Source organism: Alosa pseudoharengus, unplaced genomic scaffold (assembly GCF_046254945.1).
Source record: "Alosa pseudoharengus isolate Yale_2024_CS ecotype anadromous, Long Island Sound unplaced genomic scaffold, YU_APseudo_1.1 YU_APseudo_1.1_scf_18, whole genome shotgun sequence".
Taxonomy (NCBI): Eukaryota; Metazoa; Chordata; class Actinopteri; order Clupeiformes; family Clupeidae; genus Alosa; species Alosa pseudoharengus.
In genome coordinates this window covers 9,439,612-9,455,641 of record NW_027468650.1, presented here as the reverse complement: position 1 = coordinate 9,455,641, position 16,030 = coordinate 9,439,612, and the positions used below count along the sequence as shown (strand labels likewise).

At 48.3% G+C, this 16,030-nt stretch overlaps 1 protein-coding gene across 1 annotated transcript in view; it reads right to left on the bottom strand.

The window, feature by feature from the left end:
* The window catches only part of ptprn2 (protein tyrosine phosphatase receptor type N2), a 158,882-nt gene that overhangs the window by 138,200 nt on the left and 4,652 nt on the right, over positions 1-16,030 (bottom strand). The window contains exons 3-9 of the mRNA XM_076291430.1: positions 7,980-8,097; positions 7,400-7,547; positions 5,383-5,745; positions 5,241-5,328; positions 4,836-5,062; positions 3,384-3,599; positions 3,055-3,296 (exon numbers count right to left, since the gene is read on the bottom strand). Coding sequence (XP_076147545.1) covers positions 3,055-3,296; positions 3,384-3,599; positions 4,836-5,062; positions 5,241-5,328; positions 5,383-5,745; positions 7,400-7,547; positions 7,980-8,097 — 1,402 coding nt within the window. The remainder of the gene's footprint in view (positions 1-3,054; positions 3,297-3,383; positions 3,600-4,835; positions 5,063-5,240; positions 5,329-5,382; positions 5,746-7,399; positions 7,548-7,979; positions 8,098-16,030) is intronic.

Genomic DNA, 16,030 nt, shown 5'->3' with positions numbered 1-16,030 from the left:
ATACATACACACACATAGTTAAAATAGAAAGCGAGAGAGAGAGAAAGAGAGAGAGAGAGATGGTAAGAGAGAGAGAAAATAAGGTGTAAATGGAATCAATGTCAGGTTTAATGGGTCTGAGCTACAGTGATGTTTGACAGACAGACCCACACACATGCAAACAAACACGCACATCGAAGGTGTAAATGGAATTGACAAAAAAAAAAAAAAAAAAAAACACAGATTACTTGATGACACCCGGAAGCTTTACGTGAGCACGGAGACCATTCCAAAGTTTAATCCTGCGCATAAAGACACACATTCCCATATCATCGGCTGAATAATGCGAGACCAGATCATACCGTACATACGCTTGACAGATCCATAAAATGCATTAAAAATAAATCTGGCTGATCATGCGTGATCTTCAATATATTTTTTTTGTACAGCCGGGTGGCAAGTCAGGAGGAATAATTGTGTGTATGGAAGACTCAGGCTGCTATGTGGCATTGACAGTCTGTGTGAAAGAAACCCTGCGCCAGTGTTGACTGGTAAGCGTGTGTGTGACAGGAATTACATTTGAATGTTCAGGTGGATTCAGGAAGTCAGGAAGCCAAGGCGAGGTGGAGAATCAGTGGTGTGTACGTGCATGTCTGCTGTTAGAATCCATCTAATCAGTAAGGTAAGTGTGTGTGTGTGTGTGTGTGTGTGTGTGTGTGTGTGTGTGTGTGTGTGTGTGCGTGCGTGTGCAGGTGTGTACATTTGCACCTGGATCTGTGCTCTGCAGTGGAGTTTGAAAGTTAAAGATTGCTCTAAGTGATTCTGGACACGTCGAGGAGGCTTTCCAATGAGACTAGTCACCAGAGAGCGGCTGAAGTGACTGGGTTGTTGATGTTAGTGCTTTTCCCTGTGGATATACTTTTCAACAAACACACACACACACACACACACACACACACACACACACACACACACACACACACACAAACACACACACACAAAGTCATGAGATGTCAGGTGGGCAAGTTAGTGGAGAGGAGGAATGAGGTGTTCAGGCAGACTCAGGAGACGAATACATCCTCTGCTTACTAAAGACATGAGGGAGGGAGAGAGGGAGGGAGGGAGAGAGAGAGAGAGAGAGGGAGGGAGGGAGGGAGGGAAGGGAGGCTGCACAGAGAGAGAGGGAGAGAGAAAAGAGAAAAAAAGAACGAGAGACAGAGAGAAAATGATAAATGTCTGAAGTCTTCACGTCTGTGTGTGGCTTAGTGTTTTAGATGTACCTGTTGAAACGGATCGGTGTGTGTGTGTGTGTGTGTGTGTGTGTGTGTGTGTGTGTGTGTGTGTGTGTCAGTGGTGTGTGTGTGTGTCAGTGGTGTGTGTGTGTGTGTGTGTGTGTGTGTGTGTGTGTGTGTGTGTGTGTGTCAGTGGTGTGTGTGTGTGTGTGTGTGTGTGTGTGTGTGTGTGTGTGTGTGTGTGTGTGTGTGTGTGTGTCAGTGGTGTGTGTGTGTGTGTGTGTGTGTGTGTGTCAGTGGTGTGTGTGTGTGTGTGTGTGTGTGTGTCAGTGGTGTGTGTGTGTGTGTGTGTGTGTGTGTGTGTGTGTGTGTGTGTGTGTCAGTGGTGTGTGTGTGTGTGTGTGTGTGTGTGTCAGTGGTGTGTGTGTGTGTGTGTGTGTGTGTGTGTGTGTGTGTGTGTGTGTCAGTGGTGTGTGTGTGTGTCAGTGGTGTGTGTGTGTGTGTGTGTGTGTGTGTGTGTGTGTGTGTGTGTGTGTGTGTCAGTGGTGTGTGTGTGTGTGTGTGTGTGTGTGTGTGTGTGTGTGTGTGTGTGTGTGTGTGTCAGTGGTGTGTGTGTGTGTGTGTGTGTGTGTGTGTGTCAGTGGTGTGTGTGTGTGTGTGTGTGTGTGTGTGTGTGTGTGTGTGTGTGTGTGTGTGTCAGTGGTGTGTGTGTGTGTGTGTGTGTGTGTGTGTCAGTGGTGTGTGTGTGTGTGTGTGTCAGTGGTGTGTGTGTGTGTGTGTGTGTGTGTGTGTGTGTGTGTGTGTGTGTGTGTGTGTGTGTCAGTGGTGTGTGTGTGTGTGTGTGTGTGTGTGTGTCAGTGGTGTGTGTGTGTGTGTGTGTGTGTGTGTGTGTGTCAGTGGTGTGTGTGTGTGTGTGTGTGTGTGTGCATCAAACACACTGGCTCTCCTTTTGCCAGGTGAGGGACAGAGAGGTGACACTTCCGCTGATAAGGGAGAAAAGGAGGGGATTTGGAAGTTGGCCGCGGGCCAGACACACGCGAGGCTCACCGTGAGAAACGTATCAGTGCCAGGCTGCCAGCGGCACCGTGCCCACCAAGCCCACCGTGCCCGCAAGCCTCGGACAGCCGCCGCGCCCGTCGCTGACGCTAATGTGCCGACGCACGGCCGCTAATGTGCCCGCCGAGTGAATCACTATCAGCGGAATTAAAACGCTAATAACCAGCGGACGGCCTGAAAGCATCTGTCTCTCTGTGTCTCTCGCCCCACCTCCCTCTCTCTCTCTCTCTATATTGCATTATCTTTCTTTGCATTCTGTCTCTTTCTCTCTTTCTCTCTCTCCCACTGTTGCTTGCTTTCTGTGCATGCCTTTCAGGTGTTGAATGCCTTTCTTCTCTGTGTACGTCAACCAACTATTTTTTTTGTTTTGTATTTTTTGGTCTCAGTGGTAGGATAAAATGTGTCTGAACACTTGTCAGTTCCCACCCACACACCATTCCATTCAACGTGGTATGAATTATAAGTGAAAACACAGGTTGGAGTTCAGAATCATTTGCGAACATTAACTGCAATGGGAGAGAACACTAAATTGAGCCTTGAGCCTCAGTTTGAGTCAGACAAGGAGGGACAACTCATACTTTTATGTCTCCTTACAATATTTTCCCTCTACATCATAAATGTATATAAGGTTTCTGGGGATATTCTTAGTATTAACTACAATATTGTCTGTCCTTTTTGCTAAATGCGATATTTAATATTATCTTCCATAAGATGGTAGCTACTTCATACAAGTGTAAGAGTTCTCAGACGGTAAGTATTCTCAGACGTGATAGGTAAGTATACTCACTCCTCCGTGATGATGTAGCCAAAGTCTGCATCCTTCTCCGGGATGGTGTAGGTGGCCACCCCCAGCGTCAGCTCCTCCTCCACCCTCAGCCTCTTCCGCTGCACCTCCCTCTCCTCCGCCCGCTGCGACCCCATGTCCTCCGCCCGCTGCGACCCCATGTCCTCCGCCCGCTGCGACCCCATGTCCTTCTTCTGGGGCTCGGACAGCAGCCCCAGGTCCGGCGCTCCAGCGCCCTGCATCCACTGCTCCACTTCGGCCTCCCCGAGCAGGTCCAAGCGGTCCAGCGGGTTGGCCGCCGCCAGCACCTCCTCTTCCTCCTCCTCCTCCTTCTTCTTCTTCTCCTTCTTCTTCTGCGGCACGTCCAGGTGCGTCTGGGTGGTCTTGCTCTGAACGTTCTCCACGGACACTCTGCCCGGCGCCACGGGCTCCCGCAGGTTGGCAGGCTCGCCCAGCACGGGCACGTCTGGCGGAGTGTCCGGTGAGAAGGCGCCAGGGTCCGTGGTCTGGTCAAGGTACTCCAACAGCTGCTTGATAAAACCACCGTCCTGCACGACAGACGTGGACAGGAGCACATGTACTGTAACTATCAACTAAGCTACATGTATAATCTAATCTAATGAGATCGCATTCGGCCGACAAGTGCTGTTGAACTATTTCGTTTCCATGCAAATGATAGGGGGGGGGGTGCAGAACATAAAATGCTTTATTTTATTTTGTTCAGCAGCATAATCTTTACCAACACCTGTACAAGTGTGCTAAATTAGCACAAGAGAGGAATGTTGGACAGACAAAATTCAACAAAAACATATTTCAGTGGTTTAAGCAACATCAGGGTGCTGGTTCACACTGTGCTCTGTGGCTTTGTCAAAAAGCCTTAAAACTCAATAATAATACAATAATCCACCCGCCCTTCTGGCAAACACAATCCCAGACAGCCCATCAAATGTTAAGAGAGTGCCACTTATTTCTAATGATTATGCATGTGTCTGTTTTGGCATCACAAATGGCGATGCTATAACGTCTGCAGTCTGCTGTTTCCTTATACCCTGGGCTGCGTTAAAGACAGGCGCTGAGTGTGAAAAAAGGAAACGATGGGAAGCCAGACTAAATTTCACCCACGAATCAGAGCCTCAATTTATTTTAAATGACAGAAAAGACTGTCTAGAATCTTCTCCTCTAAGTGTTTGTGTGCATCTATATTTGAGTGTGTGTGTGTGTGTGTGTGTGTGTGTGTGTGTTTTGTCTCTTTGAGTGGGTACATCACAATGCCAGTGAATTACCTTGTCATCAGAGTTGGAGTTTGCTACTTTTGTCTGTTGCGCTGTAAACAAAAACAAAATCAGTGGGAAAAATGAGTCCAACGCAGCGAGAGATACATAACAATCCATTCCCTCAAACTGTGATGCCAGGGAACCATGTCGTTTATTATATCCTTTATGAAAAAACTCTCTCCCTCCCCCAGCCCCACCCAAAATCTTAAAACTTCACAGAACAAGACCAAGCGACATCCAAAATCTTTACTCCACTGAGTTATTCAATAAACATTTTTCACAAATTTTTTTTAAAAAAAAAGGAAAAATACAATGCTGATGTTTTTTTTTTTATGAGTTATTCAGAAATTGTCAGAAAGCCTCAACAAAGTGTCTTCACAGATCGGAAACTTCACAATGAAACCGTGCCTGGTGCTGTACTGCACACATACCTTGAGGTACAGTCTCCTTCTTCAAAGTGTCAGGCCGATCTGCCCTCGAAGAAGCCTCAAGCTCTGGGTCCCTCTTCGCCTCGCTCTCGCCTTCGCGCCCATCCTCGTCCTCATCTTCGGCGGCCGCCCCCTTATCTGCGGTGACCTCGCGACCCCTCTGCCGACTGACCTGGGGTCCAACACCGTCCACCACCTGCAGGGCCTCGGCGATGATGTCGGAGAGCTGGTCCAGGTCTTTGGGGCTCATGGCGTCGATGTTGACACTCTTCCGGCCCAGCTGTTTCACCACGTTCTGGATGAACTTCTCTGGAGGAGGTGTGAGGGACGAGAGGAGAGAAAGCAAGGAGGATGGTAATGTTGATGGAGTTATAAGCAGAATTTAAGTCTGAATTTGTATATAATTTTAAGTCTGAATTTGTGTATGAATTTAAGTCTGAATTTGTGAAGGAACTGATGTTGAAAGTGACGTGTGATAACTGCGTACCATCCACCAAGCTCAGAGGCTCTTTGGGGGCCGCTGGCGGCTTTGGTGCGGCCTTGAAGAAAAGCCGGTCGATCCTCGGCAGCGGTGGCTTGGGGGCTTCCAGAACCTTCTGCGAGGTCAGCCTCCCGCCGAACCGGTCCGCCTTGGCTTCGGCCGACTTGAGCCGCTCGGCGGCCAGTGGCCTCAGCATGCTGAAATACCGGAACTTCCCCAGGGGTCGCCCGCTAGCGCTGACTCCGGCGCCGACCGCGGGACTCCCGGGCCGACGCGCTGGCCCGTCCCCAGCCAGGTACTCCTCCAGCTCCCTCAGCAGAGCCTTGGCCCGCTCCTGGTCTTGCCCAGCAGGAGGGGTCACTGGAGCTGGGGCAACCCCGACTCCGTCCACCGGCCCCTGGCCCTGCGTCTTCTTGGGAGCGTGGTAGGAGAAGAAGGTGGCGGTGGTCTTGCCTTTCCCCTGCGTGTTGGGCTGGACGTACTCGATGAGGTGGTATCGGTCGCCACTCAGCTGTAACACAAACCCATTGGGGCTCTCGTTACCTGACGGTCATGGGCATTTGAGTTCACACAATTGCCTAAGGAAACATTTAGGGGCATTAGGAGAGCATCGGGCCTGCGGTGATGGAGCGAGGTAAAGAGGTCATCGGGTGCGTTTTTTGATAGACAGAGCGAAGACAGGCGAAGAGACTCGGACGAGACTCGACCTGGATATGAATGTCTTCAGATACGAGTGATAGCTGCCCTTGAGAAAAGGTGAACATGGAAATTACAAACAAGAAGAAGAAGAAAAAAAAAGGATAATGTCACCTCCCAATCCATTTCTATACCTTTTATATGCTAAACCACCGCCACCTTGATGGAGGGAAAAAAAATGAATCTGGTGCACCAGTGGCTAGCTAATCATTCGGAACATGTATAGATGGATCATAAAGAAAGTGCGTGTGGGGGGGGGTTGTGCAAGAGGGGTGGTGGTGTGCTATCCATTGATGATGAGGGCTTTCAACTCGGAGAAGTGCAATGGCAAGTGGAACGTAATATATATGGCTTAATATAAAGGACATTAAGCATCTAAGCAGTCCTTCATACATCTCGGTGGCGCTGACAGTGCCGTCTGCCGCTGTAAAGCGCGCCACCCCGTCCCTACAATGGAGCGAGATAATAAAAGATAATGTGATTCTCCCCGCCGCTGAATAACGAGGCTCCGCTGACACTGGATCAGCAGGGTGGGCGCTTTCACGACGCCGTCATTTGTCATCTCTCAATGCCGGGCAGTGGCGAGAAAAGCAGCTCGGTGGGACCTCTTCATTCACTGGGGGGGGAGTGGAGGGGTGGGGGGGGGGGGGTTGACGGGTGTAGGGACGTGAACTCTTCAACTTGGGGGCCGGCCTTTATGTGGCTAATGACGCTCGAGGTGCCAACGGGCTGAGATGACAGGCTCCGGTGACACCGGCGGATGAATGACCGGTACGACCCTGTTAAGAAGTGTGTGTGTGTGTGTGTGGGGGGGGTATGGGGGGGGTGTGTGCCTTTGAGGCTGCGGATCTTTTTTTTGGTCGCTGTTTCGTTAGGGGTTTATTGTCTGACAGAAAGTAGATGTGCCTAAGCTGAACACAGTATGCCATGTAAAGGTCAGGGTGGCACACTCATGGCTGGTCATCACTCACTATTCAGGCTGTCACTGGAACTCGCATTACACTGTAGAACTTTGGCTGCGTGCTCTACTATCAGAGGTACACGACTGCTGCTGAACAGCACACCTCTTCTTTAGATGTAGCTCTATCAGGCAAAAGCAACATGATATTGTACATTTACATTTAGTCATTTAGCTGAGGCTTTTATCCAAAGCGACTGCAAGGTGCAATAAATGTAAAGTGCCACTAGGATATTGTTAGTGCAGCAATAAGTACTACTTGCATAGAGTAGATATAGAATGTTAACAATAATAATACTACTGTAAATAAAAAATAGTGGATGAGCCCATTTGTGGGCATATACTGATAGAGACCTGTTCAGTGGCTGTGTGTGTGTGTGTGTGTGTGTGTGTGTGTGTGTGTGTGTGTGTGTGCGTGTGTGCATGCGTGCGTGCGTGCGTGCGTGCGTGCGTGCGTGCGTGCGTGCGTGTGTATGTATGTATGTGTGCGTGTACGGCTCAGGTGTCTTACCTGCCGGAGGGAGCCCTCAGGGGACAGGGACTGGGAACTAGTCGGAGGCAGGAAGCCCAGATCCTGCAGGTGCTTCTGGAGTGACTTGTTGAGCTCCGCCTCCTCCAGTTTCAGCTTCCTGTTGGCATCAGGAGGTGGAGCCTTGGCTCTGCAGGGCAGCACACATGAACACTGGTCAAACACATACGCAATACATTCAATGTGTTCCTTTGCCAGTACGTGCAGGTACGGTGCACAGTCACTTGCCCAAACATGAAGCCCCAAATCATGAATGTGCATGTGAATCATGCATGTGCATGATTGTGTACATTTTCCTTCTGTAGTGTATCAGACAAAGGCATATCATAAGAACACATTCACAATAAGGTCCAGGGCTGGACAACAGATGCTATGACTATCTCATGTGACCTATCTGCCCCAGAACACACAATGCAATCTGTAGTATTGCCTTCCACACCTATCAGGGTCATCCTATCATGACTGTCATCACACTTCTCAGTGGTATTCTCAATGTCTACTGTCACTTTGTCATTATAACACCATTACAATCAGCCTCGGAATGACTTTTGTGACCAGTCACCTTGAAGTGCCGGGGAAGTCGGCGAAGGACGCCTCCAGGTGTCGGAGGGGGATCTTGGGCAGCTTGGCCAGCTCCTTGGTGATAACCTGTTGGGTGGTGTCGTCCTGCCACGTGTAACCTGCAGAGATGGAGGACACGTTATTTGACACAGCGAAGACTCAATTGCCTCCCGTCTATTTCTCAGAAATAGAAAACGTGCCGTGGTGTAAAAACTAAGAAGATGGTTCTGAACACAAGGTCAGTGGGGGGTCATAGTCGTAGTAATTGCAGTAGTCATAGTAATCAATCAGGTCTGCTCTCGGCATTCACTTGGACGACATCTTCAAATGGAAGGTCCTTGTTGAGCGTTTGTGTTCTCGTCTACAGCAAAGACTTTCTACTTTTTTACGCAGACTCAGAGTGTATGGTGTGGACCAGAGGATTATGATTTTATTTTACCAGTCTGCACTAGTCAGATATGGGATGTCCGCATGGTTTGGCAACCTCACCACGCAACTAAAAACTAAGCTCGCCCATCTGTTACACACTGCCATGAAGGTGACGGGGAGGAAGGACCAACCCATCTTCTACACAGAATAGGGGCTTTTGCCCTCTGGCAAACGCTACAGAGCCCCCCACTGTAAACTCAACTCGTTTTAAAAACTCATTTGTGCCAAAGTCTATCAAACTTTTACATAATGCTGCTTGAGGCTGTAGAGGTTGTGCAATGGTTCCAAGGTGTTTACTATGGGGTGTGTGCAGTATATTTACAGTTGTGTTGTCTATATGTAGTTTGTTTTTATTGTACTGTGAAGGCATTTATGTGTGCAACATATGGATCCAAGACAAATTTCCCTAAGGAACAATAAAGTATATCTTATCGTTCTTTTGCTCTGGGGGCTCTGGGGGTTGTGTGGATGCTACCCACAATGCTATCCACACAGCACAGCACATACTTAGGTGAATTCAACGCAGGTCAAGGACAGCAACTGACTCAAACAAACAGGCTTTTCCAACCTAAGCTTAGCCACACAATACTTCAGTGGATCTCATTATATTTTGACTTTGTGCAAACATATGTGGGTGGGTGGAAAACATATGTATATTTGTGTTTGCATCTACATGGAATCTTCGCATCTTATGCTGCATCTACAGGGCAACTTTGCATCTTATGCTGCATGTACTATTCTGATACTATTCTGAAGAATTAGAGATGAGATGAGAAGAGAGATGCATATGTTGTACTTGATGCATTCCAACATCTGTGTAATGTGCCAATTAATTAGGCAAAAATGAAGATGGAAAAAATGCTTTGTGTTGTAAACTGTAGCTGCTCAGTGGATTGTGTCCCTCCACACGTAGCATTCGGATTCCATTGCCCCTTTGGGGGTTGCCGTGGCAATGCATGCCGATAGGAATCTGCTCAAGCACGCCCCCGGTGCCCCTGGCTCACCCGAAGACGCTGGCGCAGGGTGCTTTAGGGACGACCCAGAGCAACGAGGAGTGCTGGGCAGCGGGAATGCCAGGGACAGATGGGGCGGAGGTATGCCCAGAAAGGCACCCCTTTATCAGACAGCAACCCTGCATCTCTGCCATACTCCACTGAGCTGGCGGATACAACCATGGAAGTGCTTTAACCAGGGGCCTCCATGAGGACCCATGCCGGCCATCCCAGCATACGATAATTAATGGGATATTCTGGGAATGAGAAATACTTCAGATAAATGTCTATCCAGTCAGAGTGGAAGGGTCATCGCACCTGGTTAGAGAGGAACGGAGAGAATGCCGTCAATCACAGTCGGAGCGTTCTCATGGCAACAGCCGCGGAACGCCAGAGATGGACGCAACCTCATTAGCCCGCCACGTCTCCCACGCGTCCAACGATGCTAATGCATTTGCACATAGTCCAGATGAGGGCTTCCAAATGGTGTCAATCTCATCAGTGATGTGTCCCGTGACACCGAGCCGAATGAGGTGCAAGAGGTTTCCAGCCTCGAACAATGGCAGCCAGCAGTGGCAAGATGATTGCCATGCACGTCCTGTTATGTATGGCTGCTATAGAATGCGAGCATCGTCTGGTCGGGGGGTCAGTGGGCAGAATTGAGGAGATGAGGGTGGGTTAGTGGGTGACCCCCATGTAAAGCCTCAACATGAGATATGTGTAGCAAACTAACTGTAGTCTAGCCAATAGGATCTGTGCAGATATTCAGTATAGAATGTCTCCACTTGTTATTATTATTTATTATTATTATTACATTACATTTAGCAGACACTTCTTGACCAAAGTGACTTACATATGTCAGCTATATTACAAGGGATCACATTGTCCCCGGAGCAACTTGGTTGTTAAGTGCCTTGCTCAAGGGCACAACGGTGGAAGCCGGGAATTGAACCGACAACTTTCAGGCTACTGCACGCTAGCCCAGCTCCTTAACCACTACACTACCACCGCCCACTTGTGGGAGAAGAAGGGTGCCTGTCCACATCTCTGACCGGCAATGCAGCAGCAGACTCCTGTTTCTCAGCTTTCTGTTCAGTTCCTGCTGTCATTTAACAGCTTTGAGTGGAGGAGGAGAAGGAAGAGGTGGAGGTGGAGGAGGAGGAGGAGGAGGTGGAAGAGGAGGAGGAGTAGGAGAAGGGGGCGCAGAAGAATTCTCCAAGCTGCTGTGCCTGGGATGGACGGAATAACTGGGTAAATAAACAAACGGAGCGACCTACAGTAGGGAGGAGATTCAAGCTCCCTCAGCGCTTTACCGAACATAGTCAGGTGGCATTCGCCTAAAGTCCCCTGGTCTCGCCTCCTCTGCTCAGGAGATAGTTAATATCAGTATGGCTGTGGACCTGCACAAACTCACACTGCTACACACAGACATGTACGCACACAGACAGAGAGCTCATACATACACAAACATATGCACACAAACACACACACATCATGAAAGGGCAGCATCCATCTCCCTAAGCAGGGGTCTGGCTTGTTAAAAGCGGGATGGTGTCTCCGGTAATGTGCTTCTGTTAATTAGTGCCTCGCCATTAATGGCGGGACCTTGAGGCTGTGAGACTTCCGCTCACACTGTGGTCTCTCTATGACTGATAGAGAGAGAGAGAGAGAGAGAGAGAGAGAGAGAGAGAGAGAGAGAGAGAGAGATAAAAGGGGGGAAGGAGGGGCAATGATGGAGAGCAAGAGAAACAGACAGAAAGATAAAGAGAGAGAAAAGTGCTAGAAATTTCTCAATATTCAGCCTCCATTAGATCATTGTATGGCTGCTCAGCCGCGTTTTATCTGTGTGTGTTTTTTTAAATGCAGATGCGGTCTGCCTTGTCTAATGGTTTTATCCTGACCGACGTGAAAGGTGGGTGAGTGAATCATTTAACCACAGAATTAAGTGCCTTTGTTGAAAATAATTTATTGCAAACAAGACAATAAAGCCTTTCCCTGTCCATTTAAGCAGATGTTGGCTCAATTAGTAGCCGGGGGTGGGGGGTGGGGGTGTAGGAGGAAAGTGTTGTGCTGGAAAGTTTGCTACATTTTAAAACAAAATTGAACTCAAGATTTTACCTTGTCAGATGTTCAGACAGAACTCAAACAACTCTACAATCTGGCCACAAAGACCTAAACACTCCTCCGATAGTGCTGAGATAAAATCTTGTGCGTGTGAACCTTTATCTTTTGTATGGTAGACGATTCGGTGAAAGCGCACTGCTTTTCTTCCCCCATGTTCCCCAAACAGACAAACAAACGAAAAAGCATTTCATTTACTTTAAACGCGTACACATACACATTGTCATGACACATCTCCTGACATGCTCTGAAGCATTATGCCTCCCACACGCCGCCTGTATCTGACCTTCAGATTGTGGAGCGGAAAAAAAAAACGTTCTGGTGCGCATCTCGCTGGGGCTTCAGTCTGACAGTGCGGTGCCGCTGAGTTGGGTGTGTGTGTGTGTATGTGTGTATGTGTGTGTGTGTGTGTGTGTGTGTGTGTGTGTGTGTTTGCGAGAGAGAGACAGTGAGCTCAGGCTCCAGAGAGGCCCTCCAGCTCTGACAAAGATGGCACCGCAACAGGCTGTCTATTTTTTTTCTCTCTTCGATTCTTCTGGCGATGCAGATTTTTATTTTTCTATGATGTTCGGTTACAACTTGTGAAGAGCCAGAGACAATAATTTGATATTGTGTGTGTGTGTGTGTGTGTGTGTGGTGGGTGTAGTGGGGATTCGCTTGCAGACAGCACTGTGTTGGCGAATGACAGGCCATTTTACATCCATTTCCTTCAGGAGGGGGCATAAATGGCATCATTTTAGTGAAATGGGCGGTTATGTCTTGTTTTGTGTTTTGCTTTGTTTCTTGGTGGGTTTCCTACTGCAGTGCATGTCTGCCATCAGATCACCACTCGTCCTCATGAAGAACGGCTACAGTCCAGGGGGCATTTTCTAAAGGCACACACACACTAATGTCATGGGACAGGAACGATATGCCTGTTGTGCTGCTTCGGCTGCCACAGAGGGCCAGTTCTAGGTGAGATAGCCTATCAGGCAGGCCGAATGAGAGAGCACACAGCAAAGTATATACACATGAACAGAAATATGCTGCAGATACAAGAGTCCAGGGGGTGTAAGTGCATATGGGTGTGTCTGCGTTTGTCTGAGTACGCATTAATATGTATGAGCGTGTGTATTTCTACGGTATATCCACAAGAGTGGGCATGCTGTTGTCGAGTTTGTGTGTGTGTGTGTCTGTGTGTGTGTGTGTGTGTATGTGTGTGTGTCTCTGTGTGTCTGTGTGTCGTTGTGTGTGTCGTTGTGTGTGTGTGTGTGCTGAGTGACTTTGGCAGCAGAGAATAGAGCACTGCTGCTGATGCCAGTTTCTCCGGTGAGATAACTGGAGGTGGAAGACAGAAGAGGTGCATTCTGGGACGCCGCCAGATCCAGTCGACAGGATCAGACAGCGATAACAGCCACACCACCTCTCTATGCATCACACTCTCAACACCTATACATCTCACTGCTTGTGTGTGTGTGTGTATGTGTGTGTAGTCAGGTTGGCTCGCTTTCCAGGCAAGGGTAGGTGACGGATAAAAAAAAAAGGAAGGAAAAGGAAAAAAATCATGGAGCCTTCTGTCAGGGAGAAGTCTGAGCAGAGTTCTGCTGTCACGCTCACTCCTCACATCTGTCCAGAAAGCCCAGGTCTGCTTCTCCACAGCACGGCCCAGCGGTGCCAGGGACGGCAGGGAGCTGGTGGACAATGCAGACGGCTGAACAACAAAACCCTCACTCAGTGCAGCATATGTTAGGATGTGAGTGATGCCTGTTTCCCTTCCTCCCCCCCCCCCTCTCTCTCTCTCTCTTTCTCTCTCTCTCTCTCATGCACTTACACAACACACAGGTGGTCTAAATAGTGCACCACAAGCAGTGAGGCTGAAGTGATGTAGTGTGTTCTTGGTCAATGACCTTCCATCTTTTAAAGGCACCCCCCCCCACACACACACACTCAAACCCACCCAACACCCAACCACCCACCCACCCACACACAGACACACACCTCTACACACTCACACTCATGTGCACTTGCACAAACACGCAGGTGGTTAGAGGAGAAGACAATGATCACTGGTGCTGAAGTGATGGAGTGGGTGTTCTTGGTCATCGCTTAAGTCTGACTCTCTCACACACACACATACAGACACGCACGCACGCACACACACACACTCTCTCACACACACACACACACACACACACACACACACACAAACCCCCCACTCCCCCCAACATGCACATACAGACACACACATGCCTTTGGTGCTAATGTAGATGTCAGGCTGGATTAGTCTTCTTCACTGGGCTTCAATGAGCACTCATCATCTACCTGAATCAAGGTGAATATATACAGCCCTCCAGAGATATGGAGGGAGAGAGAGAGGGAGAAAGAGAGAGAGAGAGAGAGAGAGAGAGAGAGAGTCAGGGAGGGAAAAGAAATGGAATGATGTCTATCGTATGGTCTATGAACATTGGCCATGTTGCGGACACAGATACCCTTTCGTCAAGCAGCGGGCCTCTCAGTCAGGAGCTATGGACACTCGGTCATACATGTGCAGGCCCTAGAACACCATTCATTGTGATCCCAGTGGAAATAGCTTGTCCTATTTGATTCCCATCTGAAAACCCTTCAAGCACGGTTGTTGACCTTGTGTCATATCTCGATAATAAAGAAATCACCCAGTGAAACATTCTGAATTAGATATATAGTTACATTCACAACAGGACCAATGTTATGTGACTTGAATTGTATTAACACTAATACCACGTAAAACTATCTATCTAGATTTAGGGTGTAACACAAAAATCACAATTCAGTAATTGGTACACATCTCAGTGTTAAAGTCACAGTTTGGTTAATTTTCAGCACGGTAAGCCTGCAAGTACTGCTCGCCTAACATTTACTGACAATATTACTGATGCTCAACACATATCAGCAGGAATAGAATTCTGAAAAGGTGTCAAATGTTTTTTTTTTTTTAACATTAATTAACTAACTGACATATGGTCCGCCACTTAATATGTTTGTTTGGCAACTCAAATTTAAAACATGGTTTGCACACAAAAAAGCCTACTGTTGATTGCTGTTTAAGACTGCATTCTGTACATTCCATACACATCTTTATTGAACCTGATGTCCTGAACCTACAAGGTTCTGTATAAATATGTGTACCTTTACACATATTACCTAGATGTAATATTATCTGACTATTCCCTCTCATTGATCTATACTGGTTTGTCCAAATGCACCTTGTCACATGGGAGGGAAGGGGGGGTTGACATGGCGCTAAGCTAGGGCTCCTGATGCCTAGACATGGCCGCCGTAATCCTGTGTGTGAGCCCGCGTGAGCTCTCAGCTCATCAGCCTGACACAGAGGAGTCTTAAGGAGCACTTAAGAAGCTTCTGCATGCTCATTAGTCCACCTTCTCTCTCTCCATCTATCCATCTGTCCATCTCTCTCTCTCCGTCTACCACTCCTCACCACCACCCTTCTTCCCCCTTTTTTTACTCTCTTCATTTTCCATGTTCTTGTTCTCAATCGTTCTTCTTGTTTGGCTCTTGTCTCTAGTACCCTGGGTTCTGTTCAGTGTCTCTAGTACCCTGGGTTCTGTTCTGCCTACTTATTTGGTGACATCTTCACATCTCTGTCTTAGCCTTCCAATCTCTCTCTCTCTCTCGCGCTCTCTCTCTCTCTCTCTCTCTCTCTCTCGTTGTCTCAGAGAGCGTTTACTTCCTCCTCCATGGCAATCAAAGGCTGTCTCTCTGTAATAACCTTAAAACAATCACACACACACACACACACACACACACACAGACACACACACACACTAGCGGATTTCAAGGCACTGGTGACTGCAGAGCGCCACGAGTACAGCAGACATAATGGTGGCGTCGGCTGTGTCTAATACGAAAGTCATTTGCGTGGTGGCGGCGGCGCTTTGCACTCAAGGTGTGTCGCCGAGGGAGACAGACTAAAAAAACCTTATCGCCGACTACTACAGTCATTCTCACAGTGTGCGTGTGTGTGCCTGTGTGCCTGTGTGTGTGAGGGGGGAGGGAGAGTCCAAATGCAGTGGAGGAGACAAAAAGGGAGAAAGCCTCTCCTTCCGAGTCAATGCCATTGATCTAATGACATTGGTGTTGTGCGGTGGGCGAAAATTGCATGATTTCTTCGGCTACTCAGACACAAGATAAAGGGGGATTGTGAATCGATGCAATTGATGTCTTCTCTTCTCCGCGGCTAAATTTGAGTTGTGTGTGTTTGTGCGTCCACACGTCAAAACCTTGAGGTGTGTGTGTGTGTGTGTGTGTGTGTGTGTGTGTGTGTGTGTGTGTGTGTGTGTGTGTGTGTGTGTGTGTGTGTGTATGTGTGTGCTGGGTGGGTGGGTTACAGTATAGCATTCTCAATCACCTCATCTTAGCAGCGGCTGAGAGAGACATATCGCTGTGATGTCTGGGACATGACAGAAGCCCGTGGGGCTGATAAGAATAAAATGTGATGTGGTGATGGCTGCTGTAGATACATCCAGAGATAACA